This window comes from Oncorhynchus tshawytscha, linkage group LG01, assembly GCF_018296145.1.
Source record: "Oncorhynchus tshawytscha isolate Ot180627B linkage group LG01, Otsh_v2.0, whole genome shotgun sequence".
In the NCBI taxonomy this organism is placed as follows: domain Eukaryota; kingdom Metazoa; phylum Chordata; class Actinopteri; order Salmoniformes; family Salmonidae; genus Oncorhynchus; species Oncorhynchus tshawytscha.
In genome coordinates this window covers 57650651-57676956 of record NC_056429.1, presented here as the reverse complement: position 1 = coordinate 57676956, position 26306 = coordinate 57650651, and the positions used below count along the sequence as shown (strand labels likewise).

The 26306-nt window shown below is 42.1% G+C and overlaps 1 protein-coding gene across 1 annotated transcript in view; it reads right to left on the bottom strand.

The window, feature by feature from the left end:
* Nucleotides 1–25946, bottom strand: part of eno4 (enolase 4) — a 42334-nt gene extending 16388 nt beyond the window's left edge. The window contains exons 1-7 of the mRNA XM_024426256.2: nt 25602–25946; nt 24931–25059; nt 14175–14374; nt 4680–4816; nt 4026–4195; nt 3425–3556; nt 2911–2979 (exon numbers count right to left, since the gene is read on the bottom strand). Of these exons, the coding sequence (XP_024282024.1) occupies nt 2911–2979; nt 3425–3556; nt 4026–4195; nt 4680–4816; nt 14175–14374; nt 24931–25059; nt 25602–25778 (1014 nt within the window). The 5' untranslated portion in view covers nt 25779–25946. The remainder of the gene's footprint in view (nt 1–2910; nt 2980–3424; nt 3557–4025; nt 4196–4679; nt 4817–14174; nt 14375–24930; nt 25060–25601) is intronic.
* Between the last annotated feature and the right edge of the window lie 360 nt (nt 25947–26306).

The following is a 26306-nucleotide window of genomic DNA, read 5'->3' as shown; positions in this document are numbered from 1 at the left end:
AAAAAAAGAAAAAGAAAACACTTAATTTATCTTGATTAGATAAGTATTCAACCCCGAGTCAATACATGTTAGAATCACCTTTGGAAGTGATTACAAATGAGTCTTTCTGGATAAGTCTCTTTTTCCCAAATTCTTCAAGATTTGTCAAATTGGTTGTTGATCATTGCTAGACAAGCATTTTCAGGTTTTGTAATAGATTTTCAAGCAGATTTAAGACAAAACTGTAACTCGGCCACTCAGGAACATTCACTGTCTTCTTGGTAAGCAACTCCAGTGTAGATTTGGCCTTGTGTTTTATGTTATTGTCCTGTTGAAAGGAGAATTAATCTCCCATGTCTGGTAGATAGCAGACAACCAGGTTTTCCTCTAGGATTAGCTCCACTCATTTTTTTTTTCACCCTGAAAAACTCCCAGTCCTTAACAATTACAAGCATAACATGATGCAGCCACCACTATGCTTGAACATATGGAGTGGTACTCAATAATGTGTTGTATTGGATTTGCCCCAAACATAACATTTTGTATTCAGGACAAAAAGTGAATTGCTTTGTCACATTTTTGCAGTATTACTTTAGTGCCTTGTTGCAAACAGGATGCATGTTTTGGAATATGTGTATTCTGTACCGACGTCCTTCTTTCACTCTGTCAATTAGGTTAGTAATTGTGGAGTAACGACATGTTGTTGATCCATCCTCAGTTTTCTCCTATCTGTACCTTTGTAGTGACTGGGTGTACACTATCCAAAGTGTAATTAATAACCTCACTATGCTCAAACGGATATTCAATGTCTGCTTAAAAAAAAAATATATATATATATATATATATATAGATATACCAATAGGTGCCCTTCTTTGTGAGGCATTGTAAAGCCTCCCTGGTCTTTGTGGTTGAATCTGTGTTTGAAATTCACTGTTCGACTGATGGACCTCACAGATAATTGTATGTGTGGGGTACAGAGATGAAGAAGTAATTAAAAAATGTAAAAACTATTATTGCACATAGACTGAGTCCATGCAACTTATTGTTGTTGTTAAGCAGTTTTACTCCTGAACTTATTTACAGTAGTCTTGCTAAGGCGTTGACATATCAGGTTTTCATTATTAATTAATTAGTAAAAAAGGTTAAAATCATAATTCCACTTTGATATTATGGGGTATTGTGTGTAAGCCAGTTACATAAAATCTCAATTTAATCAATTTTCAATTCAGGATGCAGCACAACAAAAGTTGGAAAAAGTAACACTCAGTCTTAGAAATAAATCAAAAGATAACATATCTAAACTCAGCAAAAAAAAGAAATGTCCTGTCACTGTCAACTGTGTTAATTTTCAGCATACTTAACATGTGTAAATTATGTATGAACATAACAAGATTCAACAACTGAGACATAAACTGAACAAGTTCCACAGACATGTGACTAACAGATATGGAATAATGTGTCACTGAACAAAGGGGGTCAAAATCAAAGTAACAGTATCTGGTGTGGCCACCAGCTGCAATAAGTACCGTAGTGCATCTCCTCCTCATGGACAGCACCAGATTTGCCAGTTCTTGCTGTGAGATGTTACCCCACTCTTCCACCAAGGCACCTGCAAGTTCCCCAACATTTCTGGGGGGAATGGCCCTAGCCCTCACCCTCCGATCCAACAGGTTCCAGACGTGCTCAATGGGATTGAGATCCGGGCTCTTCGCTGGCCATGGCAGAACATTGACATTCCTGTCTTGCAGGAAATCAAGCACAGAACGAGCAGTATGGCTGGTGGCATTGTCATGCTGGAGGGTCATGTCAGGATGAGCCTGCAGGAAGGGTAACACATGAGGGAGGAGGATGTCTTCCCTGTAAAGCACAGCGTTGAGATGGCCTGCAATGACAATAATCTCAGTCCGATGATGCTGTGACACACCGCCCCAGACCATGACGGACCCTCCACCTCCAAATCGATCCTGCTCCAGAGTACAGGCCCCGGTGTAACGCTCATTCCTTTGACGATAAACGTGAATCCGACCATCACCCCTGGTGAGACAAAACCGCGACTCGTCAGTGAAGAGCACTTTTTGCCAGTCCTGTCTGGTCCAGCGACGGTGGGTTGGTGCCCATAGGCAACGTTGTTGCCGGTGATGTCTGGTGAGGACCTGCCTTACAACAGGCCTACAAGCCCTCAGTCCAGCCTCTCTCAGCCTATTGCGGACAGTCTGAGCACTGATGGAGGGATTGTGCGTTCCTGGTGTAACTTGGGCAGTTGTTGTTGCCATCCTGTACCTGTCCCGCAGGTGTGATGTTCGGATGTACTGTCCCAGCGCAGGTGTTGTTACACGTGGTCTGCCACTGCGAGGATGATCAGCTGTCTTTCCTGTCTCCCTGTAGCGCTGTCTTAGGAGTTTCACAGTACGGACATTGCAATTTATTGCCCTGGCCACATCTGCAGTCCTGATGCCTCCTTGCAGCATGCCTAAGGCATGTTCCCGCAGATGAGCAGGGACCCTGGGCATCTTTCTTTTGGTGTTTTTCAGAGTCAGTAGAAAGGCCTCCTTAGTGTCCTTGACATTAATTGACCTTAATTGCCTATCGTCTGTAAGCTGTTAGTGTCTTAACGACCGTTCCACAGGTGCATGTTCATTAATTGTTTATGGTTCATGGGAAACCGTGTTTAAACCCTTTACAATGAATATTTGTGAAGTTATTTGGATTTTTACAAATTATCTTTGAAAGACAGGGTCCTGAAAAAGGGATGTTTCTTTTTTTGCTGAGTTTATGTCCACCAAAATGTATTTGCTTTCTTTTCTAGAAGGTAGAGTAAGAAAGACAACATGTACTGTAGACCCTGACTCAACTGTGAGTCATAAGACACAAATAGAGCCCTATACTGTACAGTAGAGCCAATATACAAATATCTGCCGCAATGTTCCTTACCCCTGTTTTTGAAGCAGCGTTCATTATTTTCATCATCTCCTTTTGAAGCTCAAGTACCATTGTAATGATCTGTTGGGGGAGTTCACAGGTTGTCTTCGATACATGTTCCTTTAAACTATGTAATACCAACGCTTGGCAGAGAAAATGTGCTATGTTGGAAAACAATCAGGAACATTGGTTGACTTAACCTCGACACTCTCAAGACTAGTATTCAGTAAGTCCTGTATGGTCGTGTGCGGCGTAGTTGGTAGAGCCTGGGGCTTGCACCACCAGGGTTGTGGGTTCGATTCAAGCGTGGGACCAGAATGAATGTATGCACTCACTACTGTAAGTCGCTCTGGATAAGAGGGTCTGCTAAATTACTTAAATGTGTAAGTGTCCAGATAGAACACAAAGAATAAACTTGAGTTTTGATGGACTCTCCCAGTAATACTGGGCAGATGGAGAACAAAATGTGTAACTTGAAATTGGAGAATAAAGGCTGAAAATATGTTGTGGTTGTGAGTGTCAGTACTTGTTTCAGTCTTTGTCCAGCTTTAGGGATGACGATGACTTCATCCAGTAAATTGAGTTTTCCTGGGGACATCTTGCCACAGCTCAACAAAGTTACCAAGGGCACAGGGATGTGCATCTCTTTTGGACACGGCTGTTAAAATAAAGAAAAAGCATAGTAAAGCATTTGGTGTTTTACAAATGTGACCCGTTTCAAGAAGCGAGGTGTATGTCGCACGCCACTACTACACAGGAGAGGCATTTTAACATGTTTTTTTTTAAATGTTTTTTTAAATGTAATCGTTTTTTGCCAGAAATGCCTTCTGGAACATAAAAGACTTGGTGAGGTATTATTGAACACTTTAATTACAGTAGCAGATTTTGGACATTATATGCCCAAGTCAAGAGAAGATGGTCAATATTATTACTCAGCACATCTTTAAAAACTACTGGCTACATGTTTTGTATGACAACTAGATGAAATAGCCTCCCTACACCCACATATACTGTATAGTATCTGGTATTGCCCTTAGGCCTATCATTCCTGATCAATGACCTATATCACATTGCATGGTGTGTTTGTGTGTGTGCAGGTATGTGTGTTGAAGGGAGGGCTCACTGACTTGTTGGTTTCTCAGAGCTTTGATGTACTTGTACAGGGGGAGGCATTGCAGTAGAGCCCCAGTCTTGGCCACGGCCAAGGACACTGAACCAATGGCCATGCTGCCAGGCAGGACCAGCTCTGAGGGCTCTGGAGGTGGAATGGGCTTCTCTGTGCTGTTGCCTTTTTTGCCTGGAAAACCAGAAACAAACTTCATCTGCCTCAATGTTGTTACACAACTTGAGAGGAAGAACATTTTTCCCCAGTGACTGACTGAGAGGCCAGGTCTCCCACAGGGACTCTCTTACAACACTAGAGAGAGGGGAGGAGACGGTTTACCACAGGGGGACCACTAGGGAAATAAGAAAGAGAGCATTGCATTGGACCAGCGCTTCAACTAAGACTTCTCTATGGAGCCGGGACCTAATACTGGCAGAGCTCTTAAAATAACACCTCTCAATGTGTCTCCCAGGTGCAAACTTCAGCGTAACATTGAACCTGCACATAACCTCTGAGCACCAGTCCATTTCTTTATGCATACTTAAAACATACACAGGGTCCCGCTGCTGTATTTGATTGAGAACAAGCTAATGTTTTGAAAGAAAAGCATCCAGTGGTAATATGATGTGTGATGTCAGATTATCTGGCAGGCTGGCCCATGGGAGAGGTTCGTTACCTTTGTCTCCACCCTTCTTGTCTTTGTGGGGTGCGGTGGGAGGGGATGGCTCAGGCACAGGCACACTCGGTGGCGGGTTCTCCTTCTCTCTGTTCCGAATGTCCTGGTCCTCCAGGTAGCGGGCCATGAAGAAATCACTGCCACACAAAACAAATACCATTTGGCCTTCATCCACAGGAGCAGCATAGTTATCAAAAGCAGCATGCATGACACTATGGGGTTGATTAGGACAAGGGTTTATTTTACCCTTGGATGAGCCATTGTATAATAGGAGAAATGTCAGATATTGACCAAATAGGTACTGATGGAGAATGGAACACACTCCTTGTGTGACACCAGAGTTACCGGAGCATTGTATTTGAGAGAGCACAGCAAACTATGTTTTGTCTCTGCTATTACAAAGCCATCATACACTTCTTAAATTATTTCTGAATTAGGTACAGAGTAAACAAGCTTGCTTGATTGGCTATGTAAAAACAAAGCACAGGGTCTTATTTTCAGTTTATACATTTTAAACGTGTAGGCTAATATTTTTGGAGGCTGTCATGTAAAGCTGGGAAGAACAACTGAAAATTATCGACACCGACAAAACCAACCACCTATCGTGAACTTTTTTCTGATAGTGTTCATTACGAAAAATAGCCTATTCTGCCAGACACCTGGTTGAAACAGCTCTTATTTGCTCCCCCTTCACAGTAGAAGCCTGAAACAAGATTCTAAAGATTGTTGACATCTAGTGGGAACCTTAGGAAGTGCAATATGACCCCATAGACACTGTATATTGGATGACTTGAAAAACTACAAACCTCAGATTTCCCACTTCCTGGTTGGATTTTTTTCTCAGGTTTTTGCCTGCCATATGAGTTCTGTTATACTCACAGACATCATTCAAACAGTTTTAGAAACTTCAGAGTGTTTTCTATCCAAATATACTAATTATATGCATATTCTAGCGTTTGGGCCTGAGTAGCAGGCAGTTTACTCTGGGAACCTTATTCATCCAAGCTACTCAATACTGCCCCCCAGTCCCAAAGAAGATTAAGAGGGTGTGAACGACTCTGAATAGGTGTAGACAAAGAATCAAATCAAATTCAAACTTTATTAGTCACATGCGCCAAATACAACATGTGTAGACCTTACCGTGTACATGTAGGTAGGGGTGAAGTGACTATGCATTGATAATAAACAGCAAGTAGCATCAGTGTAAAAAACAATGTAAATAGTCCGGTAGCCATTTGATTAATTGTTCAGCACTCTTATGGCTTGGGGGAAGAAGCTGTTAAGGAGCCTCTTGGACCTAGACTTGGTGCTCCGACACCGCTTGCCGTGTGGTAGCAGAGAAAACAGTCTTTGACTTGGGTGACTGGAGTCTTTGACAATTTTGGGGGCTTTCCTCTGACACCGCCTAGTATATAGGTCCTGGATGGCAGGAAACTTGGCCCCAGTGATGTACTGGGCCATACGCACTGCCCTCTGTAGTGCCTTACGGTCAGTTGCTGAGCAGTTACCATACCAGGCGGTGATGCAACCGGTCAGGATGCTATCGATGGTGCAGCTGTAGAACTTTTTGATGATCTGGGGACCCATGCCAAAACTTTTCAGTCTCCTGAGGGGGAAAAGGTGTTGTTGTGTCCTCTTCATGACTGTCTTGGTGTGTTTGGACAATGATAGTTCGTTGGTGATGTGGACACCAAGGAGCATGAAACTCTTAGCCAGCTCCACTACAGCCCCGTCGATATTAATGGGGGCCTGTTTGGCCCGCCTTTTCCTGTAGTCCACGATCAGCTCCTTTGACTTGCTCACATTTAGGGAGAGGTTGTTGTCTCTGACCTCCTCCCTATAGGCTGCCTCATCGTTGTTGGTGATTAGGCCTACCACTGTTGTGTTGTCAGCAAACCTAATGATGATGTTGAAGTCGTATTTGGCCATGCAGTCGTGGGTGAACAGGGAGCACAGGAGGGGACTAGTGTTGAGGATCAGCGTGGCAGATGTTTTGTTGCCTACCCTTACCACCTGATGGCGGCCCGTCAGGAAGTCCAGGATCCAGTTGCAGAGGGAGGTGTTTAGTCCCAGAGTCCTTAGCATAGTGATGAGCTTTGTGGGCACTATGGTGCTGTACGCTGAGCTGTAGTCAATGAACAGCATTCTCACATAACGTGTTCCTTTTGTCCAGGTGGGAAAGGGCAGTGTGGAGTGCGATTGAGATTGCGTCATCTGTAGATCTATTGGGGCAGTATGTGAATTGGAGTGGGTATCTAAATTATCCGGGAGGATGCTGTTGATGTGAGCCATGACCAGAAGCACTTCATGGCTACCGACGTGAGTGCTACGAGATAATCATTTAGGCAGGTTACCTCCGCTTCCTTGGGCACAGGGACTATGGTGGTCTGCTTGAAACATGTAGGTATTACAGACTCAGTCAGGGAGAGGTTGAAAATGTCAGTGAAGACACTTGCCAGTTAGCCCACGCCTGCTTTATGTACACGTCCTGGTAGTCCATCTGGCCCTGCGGCTTTGTGAATGTTGACCTGTTTAAAGGTCTTGCTCACATCGGCTACCAAGAGCGTTATCACACAGTTGTCCAGAACAGCTTGTTGCTTGCCTCAAAGTGAGCATAAAAGGCATTTAGCTCGTCTGGTAGGCTCGCGTCACTGGGCAACTTGCGGCTGGGTTCTCTTTGTAGTCCGTAATAGTTTTCAAGCCCTGCCACATCCAACGAGCATCACAGCCAGTGTTGTAAGATTCAATCTTAATCCTGTATTGACGCTTTGCTTGTTTGATGGTTCGTCTGAGGGCTTAGTGGGATTTCTTATAAGGGTCCGGATTAGTGTCCCGCTCCTTGAAAGCGGCAGCTCTAGCCTTTAGCTCGTTGCAGATGTTACCTGTAATCCATGGCTTCGGGTTGGGGTATGTACGTACAGTCACTATGGGGACGACATCGTCAATGCACTTAGTGATGAAGCCGACGGCTGAGCTGGTATAATCCTCAATGCCATTTGATGAATCCCGGGAACATATTCCAGTCTGTGCTAGCAAAACAGTCCTGTAGCGTAGCATCCGCGTCATCTGACCACTTCCATATTGAGCGAGTCACTGGTACTTCCTGCTTTAGTTTTTGCTTGTAAACAGGAATCAGGATTATTGTCAGATTTGCCAAATGGAGGGCATGGTCTAAAGTTTTTTCCCTCTGGTTGCACATGTGACATGCTGGTAAACATTTGGTAAAACTGTTTTAAGTTTGCCTGCATTGAAGTCCCTGGCCACTAGGAGCGCCGCTTCTGGATGAGAATTTTCTTGTTTGCTTACGACCAGCATCGGTTTGTGGTGGTAAATAGGCGGCTACGAATAATATAGATAGTGTGGGCTACAGCTTATCACAAGGTACTCTAGCACAGGCGAGCAATACCTCGAGACTTCTTTAATATTAGACATCGCGCACCAGCTGTTATTGACAAATAGATACACACCCCCGCCCCTCGTCTTACCAGAAGTAGCTTCTCTGTCCTGCCAGTACATGTAAGATCCCGACAGCTCTATATACTATGTGTCGTCGTTCAGCCACGACTTGGTGAAACATGAGATATTACCGTTTTTAATGTCCCATTGGTAGTATAATCTTAGGTCATCCATTTTATTTTTCAATCATCGCACGTTGGCCAATAGAATGGATGGCAGTGGGAATTTACTCACTCGCCTACAAATTCTCAGAAGGTAGGCCAACCTCCGCCTCCTTATTCTCAGTATTTTCTTCAAGCAAATGACAGGGATTTGGGCCCATTCCCGAGAAAGCAGTATATCCTTCACGTCAGATTTGTTAAAGTAAAAATCTTTTTCCAGTTTGAGGTGAGTGATCGCTGTTCTGATGTCCAGAAGTTATTTTCAGTCATAAGAGATGGTAGAAACAACATTATATACAAAATAAGTTTAAAAAATAAGTTACAAACAACGCAAAAAAATGAACAAAATAGCAGTTGGTTGGGAGCACGTAAAAAGTCAGCCCTCCGGCTCTGCAATAGGTGTACCAAAACATTCAAGGGCCATTTTCTCAAAAGTGGGGTTACAAGTTTATCAGTGTTCAAAGCAGAATTACTTTCCCATTGTTCCTCAACTGCATTGTATGATATACCGACCCTGATTTCCACATCCACGGACGTTGGTTCTTGGTTCGGGCCAGACCAAATCTGAATCAATCATAGACTTCTAGCCTTGATTTAGTCTATAAATGACATATTTTCAACATTCATTCAGAACCAAAAATGACCATGATTATAACAGCCGGAAAAATACGGATTTTAGACGTCTTTTCAACATAATTTTGCTTACTGGGACTATTGGCAAGTTTTTGGGTCAGAACAAAGGATGTAATGGCCAGGACCGGCCCTGCCAGACGTAATGTTTGACTAAAAACATAATAATTTCAAACACTGTTTACATTCAGGGCAGCAGGTAGCCTAGTGGTTAGAGCATTGGGGCAGTAACCAAAAGGTTGCTATATTGAACACCAAAAGGTTGCTATATTGTATACCGAAAGGTTGCTATAACCGAAAGGTTGCTAGATTGAAAAGGTATAAATCTGTCATTCTGCCCTGAACAAGGCAGTTCTTAGGCCGTTATTGTAAATGAGAATTTGTTCTTAACTGACTTGCCTAGTTAAATAAAAAAATATTTGTATACAATAACATATGCAGTATTTCTCTATTATGCATGGCAATACTTTGGAACAGACTTCCCAAATTAAATTCACTTGGAGCTGATTTCCTGGTGTTTTTAGTCTTTTATGTCCAACAATGAAAATTCAGAAAATGTTCCCCCCCCAAAAAATCAGGAGAACCCTGATATGCAGTATACAGTGCATTCGGAAAGTATTTAGACAACTTGACTTTTTCCACATTTTCATACGTTACAACCTTATTCTAAAATTGATTATTTTTTCCCTCATCAATCTACATACAATACCCCATAATGACAAAGCGAAGACAGGTTTTTAGAATTTTTTTCAAAAAACAGAAATACCTTATTTACATACGTATTCAGACCCCTTGCTATGAGACTCAACATTTTGCTGTTTCCATTGATCATCCTTGAGATGTTTCTACAACTTGATTGGAGTCCACCTGTGGTAAATTCAAAAGATTGTAAATGATTTGGAAAGGCACGCACCTATCTATATAAGGTCCCACAGTTGACAGTGCATGTCAGAGCAAGAATCAAGCCATGAGGTGAAAGGAATTGTCCGTAGAGCTCCGAGACAAGATTGTGTCGAGCCACAGATCTTGGGAAGGGTACCAAAACATTTCTGCAGCATTGAAGGTCACCAAAAACACAGTGGCCTCCATTATTCTTAAATGGAAGAAGTTTGGTACCACCAAGACTCTTCCTAGAGCTGGCCGCCCGGTCAAACTGAGCAATCAGGGGAGAAGGGCTTTTGTCAAGGAGGTGACCAAGAACCTGATGGTCACTCTGACAGAGCTCCAGAGTTCCTCTGTGGAGATGGGAGAACCTTCCAGAAGGACAACCATATCTGCAGCATTCCACCAATCAGGCCTTTATGGTAGAGTGTCCAAACTGAAGCCACTCTTCAGTAAAAGACACATGACAGCCAGCTTGGAATTTGCCAAGATTGACCAGAGAAACAAGATTCTCTGCTTTGATGAAACCAAGATTGAAATCTTTGGCCTGAATGCCAAGCGTCACGTCTGGAGGAAACCTGAAAAGCCAGAGCCCAGACTTGAACAATAGATCTAACATCTCTGGAGACCTGAAAAATAGCTGTTCAGCGACGCTCCCCATCCAAACTGAAAGAGTTTGAGAGGATCTGCAGAGAAGAATGGGAGAAACTCCCAAAATCAGGTGTGCCAAGCTTGTAGCATCATACCCAAGAAAACTTGAGGTTGTAATCACTGCCAAAGGTGCTTCAACAAAGTACTGAGTAAATGGTCTGAATAGTTATGTAAATGTGATATTTCATTTTTTATTTAAAAAAAAATACTTTTGCAAACATTGCTGAAAACCTGTTTTTGCTTTGTCATTATGGGTTATTGTGTATTGATTGATGAGGGTAAACAATGATTTAATCCATTTTAGAATAAGGCTGTAACGTAACAAAATGTGGAAAAAGTCAAGGGTTCTGAATACTTTCCAAATGCACTGTATACACTGAGTGTACAAAACATTAGGGACACCTGCTCTTTCCATGACATAGACTGACCTGTTGGATCCAGGTTAGAGCTATGATCCCTTATTGATGTCACCCGTGTAGATGAAGGGGAGGAGACAGGTTAAAGAAGGATTTTTAAGCCTTGAGACAATTGAGACATGGATTGTTTATTTGTGCCATTCAGTGAATGAAGAACATTTATTTGAAGTGCCTTTGAACGGGTTATGGTAGTAGGTAGCAGGCGCACCGGTTTGAGTGTCAAGAACTGCAATGTTGCTGGGCTTTTCACACTCAACATTTTGCAGTGTGTATCAAGAATGGTCACCACCCAAAGGACATCCAGCCAACATGACACAACTGTGGGAAGCCTTAGAGTCAACATGAACCAGCATCCCTGTGGAATGCTTTTGACACCTTGTAGAGCATATCCCGACAAATTTAGGCTGTTCTGAGGCCAAAAGGGGTTGCACCTCAATATTAGGAAGGTTTTTCTAATGTTTTGTACACTCAGTGTATACCAAATCAAGACTTTTTCAGAAACAACCCAGCTGAAATTTGTATGAGTTAATGTTTGTGTCACTAACGTTATACCCTTTAGGCAAGGGTATCTAATTTGATATTGCAGCTATGCCAAGAGGAGAGAACGACAGCAGTTCAGCAGAGGACAATAGCATGCTAGGCTTTGGCATCTTGGCACAGTATGCGCCGGGGGCAGGGGTAAAGCTAAGCAGTGACCCCTCCTCCCTCTAACCTAGTGCCCTTGTGACTCCCCAGGGATGCCAATCTCTGTGAGATCATATTATGTGATCATTACAGCTAATGCTGCCACTTGGAGAAGTGCCATGCCTTTCAAATAATCTAATATGCATGCACTGTTAGACAAGTATTGGCATTACAAGCTATGCCATCCAACTTGAGGAGAAAAATATGAAAAATATTCCTCTAAGACAACTGGAATTTGCCTTTTTTTCAGTTAAGAACAAATTCTTATTTACAATGACAGCCTACACCAGCGAAACCCAGACGACGCAGGGCCAATTGTGCGCCGCCCTATGGGATCACAGCTGGTTGTGATACAGCCTGGAATCTAACCAGGGTGTCTGTAGTGACGCCTCTAGCACTGATGCAGTGCCTTAGACCGTTGCGTGACTTGGGAGGCATCAGGATTTGCTGGATGGAGATTCAAGTTCTTTATCATTTAATACATTTGTCTGGGAACATTTATCAGACATTTGATATATTTCACTAGGATTTAGCACAAGCTACAGTCCCTGGTTCTAGAACAGGCAAACCGGTTTAATTTATTCATTTCATTTATTTATTTTGATTGTTATTAATCTAGTTTTGTCTTTTGGGGCATTCTATAAAATAACTAGAATAATATAGTTAATTAACTAGAAGATACTCTTAAAATGTTGCAGCTGTGATATACTATTTAATTACATTAGATACTTTGTGGACACCAAATAGTTTAGGCTCCATTGAATCAATGCATTTCCTTAAGTCTAGACCACATGTCAAACACAAGGCCCGGGCAGAATCCAGCCCCTGACACATCTTTCCGTTGACACGTGCAATGATTTGTGTTGTCAAATAATTTTGGACCGCTTCCATATCGCCCCTGATGCTCTACACTACAAGTCACAGCAAGTACTGCTAAAGTACTGCCAATGCACTGCCTACACACACACCCCACTCCTCCCAGACCCACACAATCAATTATTCTACCGGACCGAAACTTTAAACATGTAGGGTAAATGTTCATGCCAAGTTTCTGTTCTAACAGGTCATTGCTGAAAATGTAATCTTTGTTGTCAAAAAGTTATAAAATAAAGGATTCGCACGCGGACCATAGGACACAGCGAGTATAAATAAGTAAACAGCTGAGTCATCTACTTTATGGAATTACAGCCCAATGCACTTGCATTGGGTGAATGCAATGTCAATTGCGCTGCTTTCGTGTGTCCTGTTTACAGCGCGCAGCTGAGGGAAAGTGTACAGACAGCTTGGATTTTGGCATCTAGGCTACTAAAATGTTGCAGTCTGGCTTCATTCTTTTAAAGCTTGACAACGAATAACCAATAACCAACCCAGGCCTATTACAGGAACATTTGAGCAGTGGCCTAGGCTGGCTACTCAACTACAAGACATATTGAGCGCACCATACAGCAATGCTGCATTCAACCAATGATTGCTATGATTCATTCAACACTGACCTTGACTTAACTTTAACCCTCCTGTTGTGTTCGTTTCATGTTAATTAATGATGTGTTCCCGTTCCAAAATGAACGCCCCATTATAGTTGATTATAAATCCATAGTAATACATATATTATCACTTAATGTTGTGTTAGATCTTTTTATCAACTTAAGTTCTTGTGAACATTACAGGTTTTGAACGTCTATTAGCTATTTATAGCATGTAGGCCTCATTGACCTGAGCTCATACAACTCGTTTTTGAGTTTAAAAAAAAGCAAAATGTATGGATTATTTTGACTACAACAGATACTCAGATGAAACATATTGTGCTATTTGTCACAGACTATTTTGTGTCAAAGTTTAACAAGGACTCTCTCCCCTCACCCGTGTCATGATCAAAGATATGATCAAGAGCCTCACATACAGTATATCGTTTGGTCATTGTGCTGCCACAGAATGAATTGTGAGCAAGGCCTCAAAAAAGCTTTATATACCAGAGTTGCAAGAAAAGTTGTATATATCATTGAAACGATGTTGCGATTGTTTGTGAGAATGCCAACAGGTGTGGTTCCTGTGGGGAAAAGATTATATTGGGGAAAGGTTCCCGTGGAGGTTGCCATGAAAGAGTGAGGTGTGTGTGTGTGCGCTCAAACACACTTGCATGTGGGGGTCTGGGAGAGGAAGTGTGTCCTTCTAATGAATAGGCATGTGCCTGAACTAAATTTTATACACTAATTGTAGTCTCACTCATTAATTTCTAATGACCGGTCCGGGAACACCGCTGGTGTACAAGAGTTAAATAAAACACCCAAAATGTTATGAAAATCACCCAAATGTATTTTGTGTGTTCAGGTTCCCTGAGTGGACAAAGTAATGGAACCTTAGGACAATCAATTTTCAAAACTTGTAAATCGGTTCAAATCTACAGCAGGAGGGTTATTATTAGACCTGCGGGTATTTCAGCAAGGTTGTATTTATAGTTATTAGTTACATATCCAACCATGTAAAAAAATAATAATAATCTACACTCTGCGAATAATATCTGATAATCATTCTTCACCAATATCTTGACTTTCAGTATTGACAACTACTGGTTTCGCAAACATATCTGTGCACAGAGCTCTAGAGAGGATGCGTACCTAAGTATTTTATCCACTCCTGTCTGGTCGCAGGGATCAGAGCCCTTTAGGATTGTGTTCAGTGATTCATGGATCCAGTGGAGAGCGGCCATCACAGAATCCCTCCTCTTATCATTGTTGATATTGGTCACACCACTTGGGTCCTGGAAACTGTTGTCGAGGACCTCCCTGTGGCTTGATATCACCGCAGAACATGTTGTCTAAACACAAAGACAAGGGGGAGGAGGGTTTTAGCAAGAAAAAGCAGTGGGTGGACAATGTGAGGCAAAACCTACTATGATGCCTTTTAGAAGAATGATGATGCTGTCTGCTACATAATCTACTATAGTCCTAGGAATACCATGAAAAAGTATTCATCCCCCTTGGCATTTTTCCTATGTTTTTCCTATGTTGTTGCATTACAACCTGTAATTAAAATAAATTTAATTTGGATTTCATGTAATGGGCATACAAAAAATAGTCAAAATTGGTGAAATTCTAAAAAATTACTTGTTTCAAAAAATTCTAAAAAATAAAAAATGTTAAAGTGGTGCATGCATATGTATTCACCCCTTTTGCTACAAAGCCCCTAAATAAGATCTGATGTAACCAATTACCTTCAGAAGACACATAATTAGTTAAATAAAGTCCACCTGTGTGCAATCTAAGTGTCTCATGATCTATCAAATGATCTCAGTGTATATATACACCTGTTCTGAAAGGCCCCAGAGTCTGCAACACCACTAAGCAAGGGGCACCACCAATCAAGCGGCACCACGAAGACCAAGGAGCTCTCCAAACAGGTCAGGGACAAAGTTGTGGAGAAGTACAGATCAGGGTTGGGTTGTAAAAAAATATCAGAAACTTTGAACATCCCACGGGGCACCATTAAATCCATTATTAAAAAATGGAAAGAATATGGCATCACAACAAACCTTCCAAGACGTCCACCAAAACTCATGGACCAGGCAAGGAGGGCATTAATCATAGAGGCAACAAAGAGACCAAAGATAACCCTGAAGGAGCTGCAAAGCTCCACAGCGGAGATTGGAGTATCTGTCCATAGGCCCAATTTAAGCCGGACACTCCACAGTGGACAGAAAAAAAGCCATTACTTATAGACAAAATAAGCAAACATGTTTGACGCATGGTGGTGGCAGCATCATGCTGTTGGGATGTTTTTCCATCGGCAGGGACTGGGAAACTGGTCAGAATTGAAGGAATGATGGATGATGCTAAATACAGGGAAATTCTTGAGGGAAACCTGTTTCAGTCTTCCAGAGATTTGAGACTGGGACGGAGGTTCACCTTCCAGCAGGACAATGACCCTAAGCATACTGCTAAAGCAACACGTGAGTGGTTTAAGGGGAGACATTTAAATGTCTTGGAATGGCCTAGTCAAAGCCCAGACCTCAATCCAATTGAGAATCTGTGGTATGACTTAAAGATTGCTGTACACCAGCAGAACCCATTCAACTTGAAGGAGCTGGAGCAGTTTTGCCCTGAAGAATGGGCAAAAATACCAATGGCTAGATGTGCCAAGCTTATAGACATTTTTTAAATTTCACCTTTATTTAAACAGGTAGGCCAGTTGAGAACAAGTTATCATTTACAACTGCGACCTGGCCAAGATAAAGCATAGCACTGCGACAAAAACATCAACACAGAGTTACACATAAACAAACGTACAGTCAATAACTCAAAAGAAAAGAAAAATAGAAAAATCTATGTACAGTGTGTGCAAATGAAGAAGAGTAGGGAGGTAGGCAATAAATAGGCTATAGAGGCGAAATAATTACAATTTAGCATTAATACTGGAGTGAAATATGTGCAGATGATGATGTGCAAGAAGAGATACCGGGGTGCAAAAGAGCAAGAGGGTAAGTAATAATATGGGGATGAGGTAGTCAGTCGGGTGTGCTATTTACAGATTGGCTGTGTACAGGTACAGTGATTGATAAGCTGCTCTGACAGCTGATGCTTAAAGTGATGCTGATGCTTAAAGATCGATAACATCCCAACATATAAGACTCCAGTTTCAGAGATTTTTGCAATTCGTCCCAGTCATTGGCAGCAGAGAACTGGAAGGAAAGGCGACCAAAGTAAGTGTTGGCTTTGGGGATGACCAGTGCAATATACCTTCTAGAGTTGGTGCTACGGGTGGGTGTTGCTATGGTGACCAGTGAGCTGAGATAAGGCGGGGCTTTACCTATCAAATACTTATAGATTACCTGGAGCCAGTGGGTTTGGCAACGGATATGTAGTGAGGGCAGCCAACGAGAGAATAGAGGTCGCAGTGGTGGGTAGTATATGGGACTTTGGTGACAAAACGGATGGCACTGTGATAGACTACATCCAGTTTGCTGAGTAGAGTGTGGGGGGGCTATTTTGTAAATGACATCGCCGAAGTCGAGGATCGGTAGGATAGTCAGTTTTATGAGTGTATGTTTGGCAGCATGAGTGAAGGAGGCTTTGTTGCGAAATAAGAAGACGATTCTAGATTTCATTTGGGATTGGAGATGCTTAATGTGAGTCTGGAAGGAGAGTTTACAGTCTAACCAGACACCTAGGTATTTGCAGTTGTCCACATATTCTAGGTCTAAAGAAGGGCCAGATGTATACAGAATGGTGTCGTCTGCGTAGAGGTGGATCAGAGAATCACCCGCAGAGAGAGCGACATCATTGATATATACAGAGAAAAGAGTCAGCCCGAGAATTGAGCTCTGTGGCACCCCCATAGAAACTGCCAGAGGTCCGGACAACAGGCCCTCCGATTTGACACACTGAACTCTGTCTGAGAAGTAGTTGGTGAACCAGGCGAGGCAGTCTTTTGACAACCAAGGCTATTGAGTCTGCCGATAAGAATGAGGTGATTGACAGAGTCAAAAGCCTTGGCCAGATCGATGAAGACGGATGCACAGTACTGTCTTTTATCAATGGCGGTTATGATATAGTTTAGGACCTTGAGCGTGGCTGAGGTGCATCCATGACCAGCTCGGAAACCAGATTGCATAGTGGAGAAGGTACGGTGGGATTCGAAATGGTCGGTGATCTGTTTATTAACTTGGCTTTCGAAGATTTTAGAAAGGCAAGGCAGGATGGATAAATGTCTATAAAAGTTTGGGTCTAAGGTGTCTCCCCCTTTGAAGAGGGGGATGACCGCTGCAGCTTTCCAATCTTTGGGGATCCCAGATGATACGAAAGAGAGGTTGAATAGGCTAATAATATGGGTTGCAACAATTTTGGCGGATAATTTTAGAAAGAGAGGGTCCAGATTGTCTAGTCCAGCTGATTTGTAGGGATCCAGATTTTGCAGCTATTTCAGAACATCAGCTGTTTGGATTTGGGTCAAGGAGAAAGGGGGGGGGGGCAAGTTGCTGCAAGGGGTGCTGAGGTGTTGGTCGGGGTAGGTGGAAAGCATGGCCAGCCGTGGAAAAATGCTTATTGAAATTATCGATTATCGTAGATTTATCGGTGGTGACAGTGTTTGCTATCATCAGTGCAGTGGGCAGCTGGGAGGAGGTGCTCTTATTCTCCATGGACTTTACAGTATCCCAAAACCTTTTGGAATTAGTTCTGTTTGAAAAAGTGTAGCCTTGGCTTTCCTAACTGACTGAGTATTGGTTCCTGACTTCCCTGAAGTTCTGCATTCGATGCTAATGCAGAACCCCACAGGATGTTTTTGTGCTGGTCAAGGGTAGTCAAGTCTGAGGTGAACCAAGGGCTATATATGTTCTTAGTTCTACATTTTTTGAATGAGGAATGCTTATTTAAGATGGAGAGGAAAGCACTTTTGAAGAGCAACCAGGCATCCTCTTCTGATGGGATGAGGTCAATATCCTTCCAAGATACCCGGGCCAGGTTGGTTAGAAAGGCCTGCTCGCTGAAGTGTTTTAGGGAGTGTTTGACAGTGATGAGGGGTGATCGTTTGACCGCGGGACCCATTACGCACGCAGGCAATGGGGCAGTGATCGCTGAGATCCTGGAGACAGCAGAGGTGTATTTAGAGGGCAGGTTGGTCAGGATGATACCTAAGAGGGTGCCCATGGTTATGGATTTTGGGTTGAACCTGGTATGTTCCTTGATCATTTGTGTGAGATGAGGGCATCTAGCTTAGATTGTAGGACGGCCGGGGTGTTAAGAAAGACCCAGTTTAGGTCACCTAACAGTACGAACTCTGAAGATAGATGGGGGGTGATCAATTCACATATGGTGTCCAGGGCACAGCTGGGGGCTGAAGGGGGTCTATAACAAGCGGCAATGGTGAGAGACTTGTTTCTGGAAAGGTGGATTTTTAAAAGAAGAAGCTAGAATTGCTTGGGCACAGACCTGGGTAGTATGACAGAACTATGCAGGCTATCTCTGCAGTAGATTGCAACTCCACCCCCTTTGGCAGTTCTATCTTGTCTGAAAATGTTATAGTTATGGATGGAAATTTCAGGATTTTTGGTGGCCTTCCTAAGCCAGGTTTCAGACACAGCTAGGACATCCGGGTTGGCAGAGTGTGCTAAAGCAGTGAATAAAACACATTTAGGGAGGAGTCTTCTAATGTTAACATGCATGAAACCAATGCTTTTACAGTTATAGAAGTCAACAAATGAGAGAGTCTGGAGAATGGGAGTGATGCTGAGGGCTGGAAGGCCTGGGTTAACCTCTACATCACCAGAAGAACAGAAAAGGAGTAGGATAAGAGTATGGCTAAAGGCTAAAAGAACTGGTCGTCTAGTGCGTTCGGAACAGAGAGTTCCGCTAGCAGACAGGGGCTAGCAGCAGGCTAGCAGATGGGCCTCAGGGGGATGTCGCAACGGGGGAGCCTGTTGAAACCCCCTCGGATGGTTACGTCGGCAGACCAGTCATGATGGATCGACGGGGCTCCGTGTTGGCAGAAAAGGGTCCAGGCCAATTGGCAAAAGAGGTAATTGAAGCCCAGGAATTGCTTGATAGATCTCTTCGGCTAGCCGGGAGATGGGCCTAGATTCAAGGCTAGCTCCAGGTTAACTGGTGCTTGCTTCGGGACAGAGACATTAGCCAGGAGTAGCCACTCAGATAGCCGCTAGCTAACTGCGATGATTCAGGGGAGTAAAGGTTCAGAGCTTGCGGTAGGAATCTGGCGATATGGTGGAGAAAAGCAGTCCGATATGCTCTGGGTTGATATCGTACTGTGCAGGCTGGCAGGAGTTTTCCGGGCTGAAGCTGGCAGATGTCCCAGTTAACGGTGATGGCAAACTAGCAGTGGCTAAATGACGACTAGCTAGTAGCTAGTCAGCTGACTAGCTTCTGAAGGGGGTTACGGTTCTAAAGTATAAAAAAAATTGCAGATCTATACCGCATTGGGTGAGGCGGGTTGCAGTCCGTAGAAGGAAAAATTTGAAGAAAAATATATACGAAATATATACGAAGAAAGAAACAATATATACAAGGGACGGGACAAGACATACCCCAATAGACTTGCAGCTGTAATTGCTGAAAAAGGTGGCTCTACAAAGTATTGACTTTGGGGGGGTGAATAGTTATGCACTCTCAAGTTTTTTTGTCTTATTTCTTGTTTGTTTCACAATAAAACATATTTTGCATCTTCAAAGTGGTAGGCATGTTGTGTAAATCAAATGATACCAGCCCCCCAAAAATCTATTTTAATTCCAGGTTGTAAGGCAACAAAATAGGTTGAATGCCAAGAAGGGTGAATACTCCTCGCAAGCCACCGTATACAGTAACGGTCTGTAACAAGTTTTACCATAATAAACAGAGACTTTACTCAATCCTTGTGCGAACATCACATGGAAACCATAAAGTTCTGAATGTCACATCCATAGAGATATCCCCCCAAAATGTGACTATGGTCACACCTCCAATACCAACAAATTATATCATACGTCTATTCATGTGGGGGCTAATTCCGACCCGAGTTAAGTGTGCATAAATGGAACATACTGTAATTCACCTTTTATGCACTTTTATCTCTATGCATATTCTGACCTTGAGTTTAAGCATGAGAAAAGCATGCTATCACCATCATATATAATTTATTTGGGGTGGAGAGCAAAGAAATGTGTGGTGGAGGTGTCTACAGATATGCCACCTGACCTTGACTTAAGTCCCTCATAATACGTCCACCTTTACACAATGAATAAGGTCGAGCAACCTGTCAGTTCCAAGTGGAACAACATCTACTTCATTTTTTAATTCAGAAAGAACACCATTCTCCATGAACTGTAATTTACAAATGGATAACAGCTCTTGATAAGAGCTAGGTAAATGAGTAAGCCGTTTGGATAATGGGATTGTAAATATAAATGACAATTGTTTTAGATCTATTTTAGGCCTATCTTATGATAGCTGGAAACAAATGTGAAACCAGTCATATAGCAGCCAACCGAAGCATATCAACATATTACCTTTTGCACAGTGAATTTTATGAAATGCTGGCCTTATAACTTGCAAAGATTAAATTTGGAGACACAAGCTATAGGCTTCTGTAGCCATGCGCAAATGACCGTATAGCGCCAAACCTACCGAGTTTATTTATAATTTCTAGAATCTTTAAATTATATGCCCAGACTTTTTACTGTATGCTTTACAATTTGTATAGTGTTAAATATGAACCACTATCGGTAGCCACCGTCAGTTCTACCAACATACATTTATAACTGTCACTTTAGTGTTAGTTTCCTTACATTTTGCATCATTCCATTACATCGTTAGTTTACCTTTCTTTCCTCTGTTACGTTTGTGTGGTAGTTCCTGAGGGTCGCTAGCAACAGTGGATCATATTCGACTAACATGTTACAAATTGTGCAATAATTTGGGACATGTAGCCTATTTGAATCATTATAAAACGCAGACCATACATAGCAGTTTAAACCCGGAGCCTGGGGTACTCAATTCACGTGGACTGGACCATTATCATCACAGTTCCGTGATCAGGGAGGATTATTAGGGTAGATATATAGGACTACTGTTCAAGCTCTCTTGTACACTTTTATCACCGTCCAATATTTCATGGATTTAACTGTTTAAAATATGGCAACTTTCAGGATGAAACACCGTTTTTTGATTCAACAATTTATTTTGTGCATAAAGGCTGTCCAAACCTGTTTTTTATTATTATTCATAAATACTTTCCTAACCCTAAAATAATATAGATCCGAGTATTTTTAAATCTACCAGTTGGTGCTAAAAATTAGATGAATATGAGTGTATTTAGGGATTCATGGCTTTTCCTAATATGATCCCTACAATTCTGAACTGTTCTCTCCATATATTCTAGTGAGTCTTTCAAGAAAAAAAGTTATAATTAAAAGCTACACCAAATTTAAAGGGACTGATTTAGGTAAATGTACTGAAAACCCTATTGGATGAAAACTCCATGAGAACATCTTTGTCCGGTAAGCGGGAAATAGTTTTCAGCAGTTCAATTACATTTATACAACATGTGCAAGGGAACCACACCTGCAAAGCCCTTTACACACCTACACAGGGGTAAGTCTGAATACCAACTACTAAGAAGTATGAAGGAAAGCCACATGAAAGGCATGCATTTCCTAAGTCTGAATCAGGCCCAATGTCAACATACAGATTTGTTTTGGTTCGATTAGGGGGAAAAGATTTAGAAATTTAACCAGAGTTCCACCGTGTAAACAAAAACAAAAAAAATTCAAACAAAAACAGCATCTGTCAAAAGCATTGCAGACTGACTGACTGAGTTAAAATGGCTCAAGGTGTGAAACAATTCAAATGTTGCACTGAGGGAGAACAGTGAAATAAAGGTTTTTGTGCCTCCCTCTGCCTCGGCTGCCATCTTAGAGTGGTCCCAGACTGTGATGAGCACTGAGGCAGGCAGCGCGAACACAGGCACCTCCCACTGACCTGAAGCCAGCAGCGTAGTTAGAAGGTGGAATATCTGAGTTAATTATCCACTTTCTTCTTTCTCTATCTCTTTCCCTTTAGGTTCAACCACTAGCCTCGCTGTTCCCTGTCATGGCAGATTACCATCAGCCATCTCATGGTATCTGCCAAGTGGGGATGGTAATAATCCAAGAGCATCACTCTAAAGGCTGCTAAATCCACTACTCTGTCCCTTGGGCCAAAATGTTTCTCTGTCGACTGTGAGAGAGGTTTCCTGTGTCGAATCTATACTGAACAAAAATATAAACACAACATGTAAAGTGTTGGTCCCATGAGCTGAAATAAAAGATCATAGAAATGTTCCATACACTCACAAAGCCTATTTCTCTCAAATTTTGCACACAAATTTTGTGCTTGGGACAATAAAAGTTTGCTCTAAAATGTGGAGTTGTGTCACACAACACAATGCCACAGATGTCTCAAGTTTTGAGGGAGTGTGCCAAACATACCCTCGTAAAACTGACTATCCTACCGATCCTTGACTTCAGTGATGTCATTTACAAAATAGCCTCCAACACTCTACTCAGCAAATTGGATGTAGTCTATCACAGTGCCATCCATTTTGTCACCAAAGCCCCATATACTACCTACCACTGCAACCTGTCTGCTCTCGTTGGCTGGCCCTCACTTCATATTTGTTCGTCACCAAAACCACTGGCTCCAGATCATCTATAAGTCTTTGCGAGGTAAAGCCCCACCTTATCTCAGCTCACTGGTCACCATAGCAGCACCCACCCGTAGCAAGCGCTCCAGCAGGTATATTTCACTGGTCAACCCTAAAGCCAATTTCTCCTTTGGCCGCCCTTCCTTCCAGTTTTCTGCTGCCAATGACTGGAACGAACTGCAAAAATTACTGAAGCTGGAGACTTACTCCCTCACAAACTTTAAGCACCAGCTGTCAGAGCAGCTCACAGATCACTGCACCTGTACATAGCCCATCTGTAAATAGCCCATCTGTAAATAGCCCATCCAACTACCTCATCCCCATACTGTTATTTATTTTGCTCCTTTGCACCCCTGTATCTCTACTTGCACATCCCTCTTCTGCACATCTATCATTCCAGTGTTTAATTGCTATATTGTAATTATTTCACCACTATGGCCTATTTATTACCTACCGCCCTTATCCTACCTCATTTGCACACACTGTATATAGACCTTTTCTATTGTATTATTGACTGTATGTTTGTTTATTCCATGTGTAACTCTGTGTTGTTGTTTGTGTTGCTTTGCTTTATCTTGGCCAGGTCGCAGTTGTAAATGAGAACTTGTTCTCAACTAGCCTACCTGGTTAAATAAAGGTGAAATAAAAAAAAATATTTAAAAAAGTGTGCAATTGGCATGCTGACTGCAGGAATGTCCAACAGAGCTGTTTCCAGGTAATTTAATGTTAATGTCTCTACCATAAGCCGCATCCAACATTGTTTTAGAGAATTTGTCAGTACATCAAACCGGCCTCACAATCGCAGACCACGTGTAACCACGCCAGCCCAAGACCTGCAGGATCGTCTGAGGGGGAAGGGGGTGCTGAGGAGTATTTCTGTCTGTAATAAAGCCCTTTTGTGGGGAATAACTACTTTTGAATGGCCGAGGCTGGCTCCCCAGTGGGTGGGCCTATGCCCTCCCAGGCCCACCCATGGCTGCACCCCCTGCCCAGTCATGTGAAATCAATAGATTAGGGCCTCATTTATTTATTTAAATTGACTGATTTCCTTCTATGAACTGTAACTCAGTAAAATCTTTGATATTGTTGCATGTTGCATTTATATTTTTGTTCAGTGTAGAACTGCTGGCCTCAGCACAGTCGGATGTAAACGAATGCCCAGGCGTTGTAGAGGCGACTGTTTAGTAAAAACTGATAGTTCATGATTATGTTTCTTTGACTAGACTAAAATACTGAAAAACTGAAATGGCAAAGGGCATGGGGTCAGTGGTTGTCCTCTGATGACTACCCTCCAAGCCTGCTCGTTTCCCCAGCTGCATCTTCACATTAGATCTCCCTGAATAGCTGAAGAGCCCAGATACTGTCATGTCAAACATTACCATACTGGTAATTCCAATTGAAAACCTTAGCAGTCATTTTTTTTTTGTCAACAATGCCTCACTTGATAGCAACAAATACATTTGATTGAATATCCATAATATGACAGATGGAAAAACTTTCTGGAATTGTACTAGAAATTAGGTTACATTACGAACCTACTGCCAGTGGTGTAAAGTACTTAAGTCAAAATACTTGGAACTACTACTTGGGAGGGTATCTGAACTTTACTATTTATATTTTTGACAACTTTTACTTTTACTTCACTACATTCCTAATGCCAATGATGTCATTTTTACTCCATACATTTTCCCTGACACCCTAAAGTACTCGTTACATTTTGAATGCTTAGCAGGTCATAAAATTATCTGGCTGACTGACTAAACACATGCAACATTTGTAAATTATGTCTGAGTGTTGGAGCATGCCTAGAAACTAAAAACTAGAAAATGGTGCCATCTGGTTTGCTTAATATAAGGAATTGGAAATGATTTATACTTTTACCTTTTACTTAAGTATATTACTTTTGAAACTTAAGTATATTTAAAACCAAATACTTTTAGACTTCTACCCAAGTAGGATTTTACTGGGTTACTTTCACTTTTACCCGAGTCATTTTCTATTAAGGTATCTTTACTTTTACTCATGTATTTTTCCCCCACTGCCTATTGCAACCTCTACAGATATTGATCACAGATTTGGATATATGAATTGAACATTTGGGAAGTGAGTGGGCTACTTCAATTTCCAACAAGGAGAAGATGCACAAAACTGAAAAGAACCTGGTACAAGGAAAAAGGAGCTCGCTAGCTAGCTTGCTCATGAACTTACCTTTTCTTCGTTTTTGATGATGCAGAGGACCTGTGCCTGGAGGGATAGTTGACCCTTTCCATCATAAATTTCTTTCCCCAATAGTCTGCTTATCACAGGTGGCGATGATAATTTTGAGAAGTAATTTGCCTAGAACATTTCATAAAACTTTTAATAATCACAGCAGAAAGAAACAACAACCTGGATATTGGGACCACACCAGCCGGTGCACTGCAGTGCCACAGCCCAGCAGGATTACTGATTCAATTAGGCCTAAACAAGGGCATGATTTGGTCATCAGTGCTCAGTAACACTAGTGCTCGACTTGAGCCAAAACTAGCTAACGTTAGATAGCTGTTTTTTGTTTACATGGTAAGCTAAGGCTAAATAACGTTCCCCTTGAGTCAGCTACAGAAGCTAACTAAACTCAACTCCACGATTTACGATGAAGTTGTGCAGCCACTACTAGGGAGGACTGGAGCTTAGACATTACATACAATTTATTTTTTATTTAAAAAAAAAATTAAAAAACGAATTTCAGCACCCAAACACTTGCCCGCATTTACACATGACTTCTGGCTCCAGTAAGTTAGCTGATTAACTTAACGTTGGCTTAGCAAACTAGCTAGATAGAAAGCATGATAATATGATGGTCAGCAGTTCAGAAATCAATGAATCATTGTCAATCATACCAGGTAACCATAAATATCCTCGGGCTTATCAAAGAACATGTCGTTCAGGACACCCTCCAACTTCTGTGGGACGCCGTTTGCCCTATAATATTCTGCAGCTTTCATTTTTAAATCATAAAACTCCTGCTCTTCTTTGGAGACACGACTGTTACAATTTATAAAGCCTTTATAAGACATAGCTATAACGTTCTGTCGGAGTGTTGTAGAGAAAATAAGCCTTGTATTCGCAGTCGCCACATCCAGAGAAACGAGCTACCGACAGTACTGCAGCTACTGCTACTGTTCACTTACATAGCTACTACACCAAGCAAACTGTCAACAGAGCCGTGTCTTTGTGTACAATACTGGTCGCTTAGCAACTTAAATGTGACATAACTTCCTACATTGAATTATATCATTTACATGTTTCAGCAGAGAGAAAAGAACGTAACACGATCGTTCGAAACATATCTGGTTACATTTTCATCTATAACCTGAACTATGGATATGTGAAGAGAAATCGCTGGTGGGCATTTAAGCCCGGAACAGCGCCTGACAGGCAGCCTTGTATTCCAGGCTGCGTGCTGCCCCAAGACCAGCGGAGGAATAACGAGTCAAGGAACAATGCTCTATCAAGCCACATTCAAACAGCCAGAATCCTGAAGCCTAGAGGGGGGAAAAATAGTTAGCTAACATCTTTCTAAATTGAGGCAACTTTATACTGAT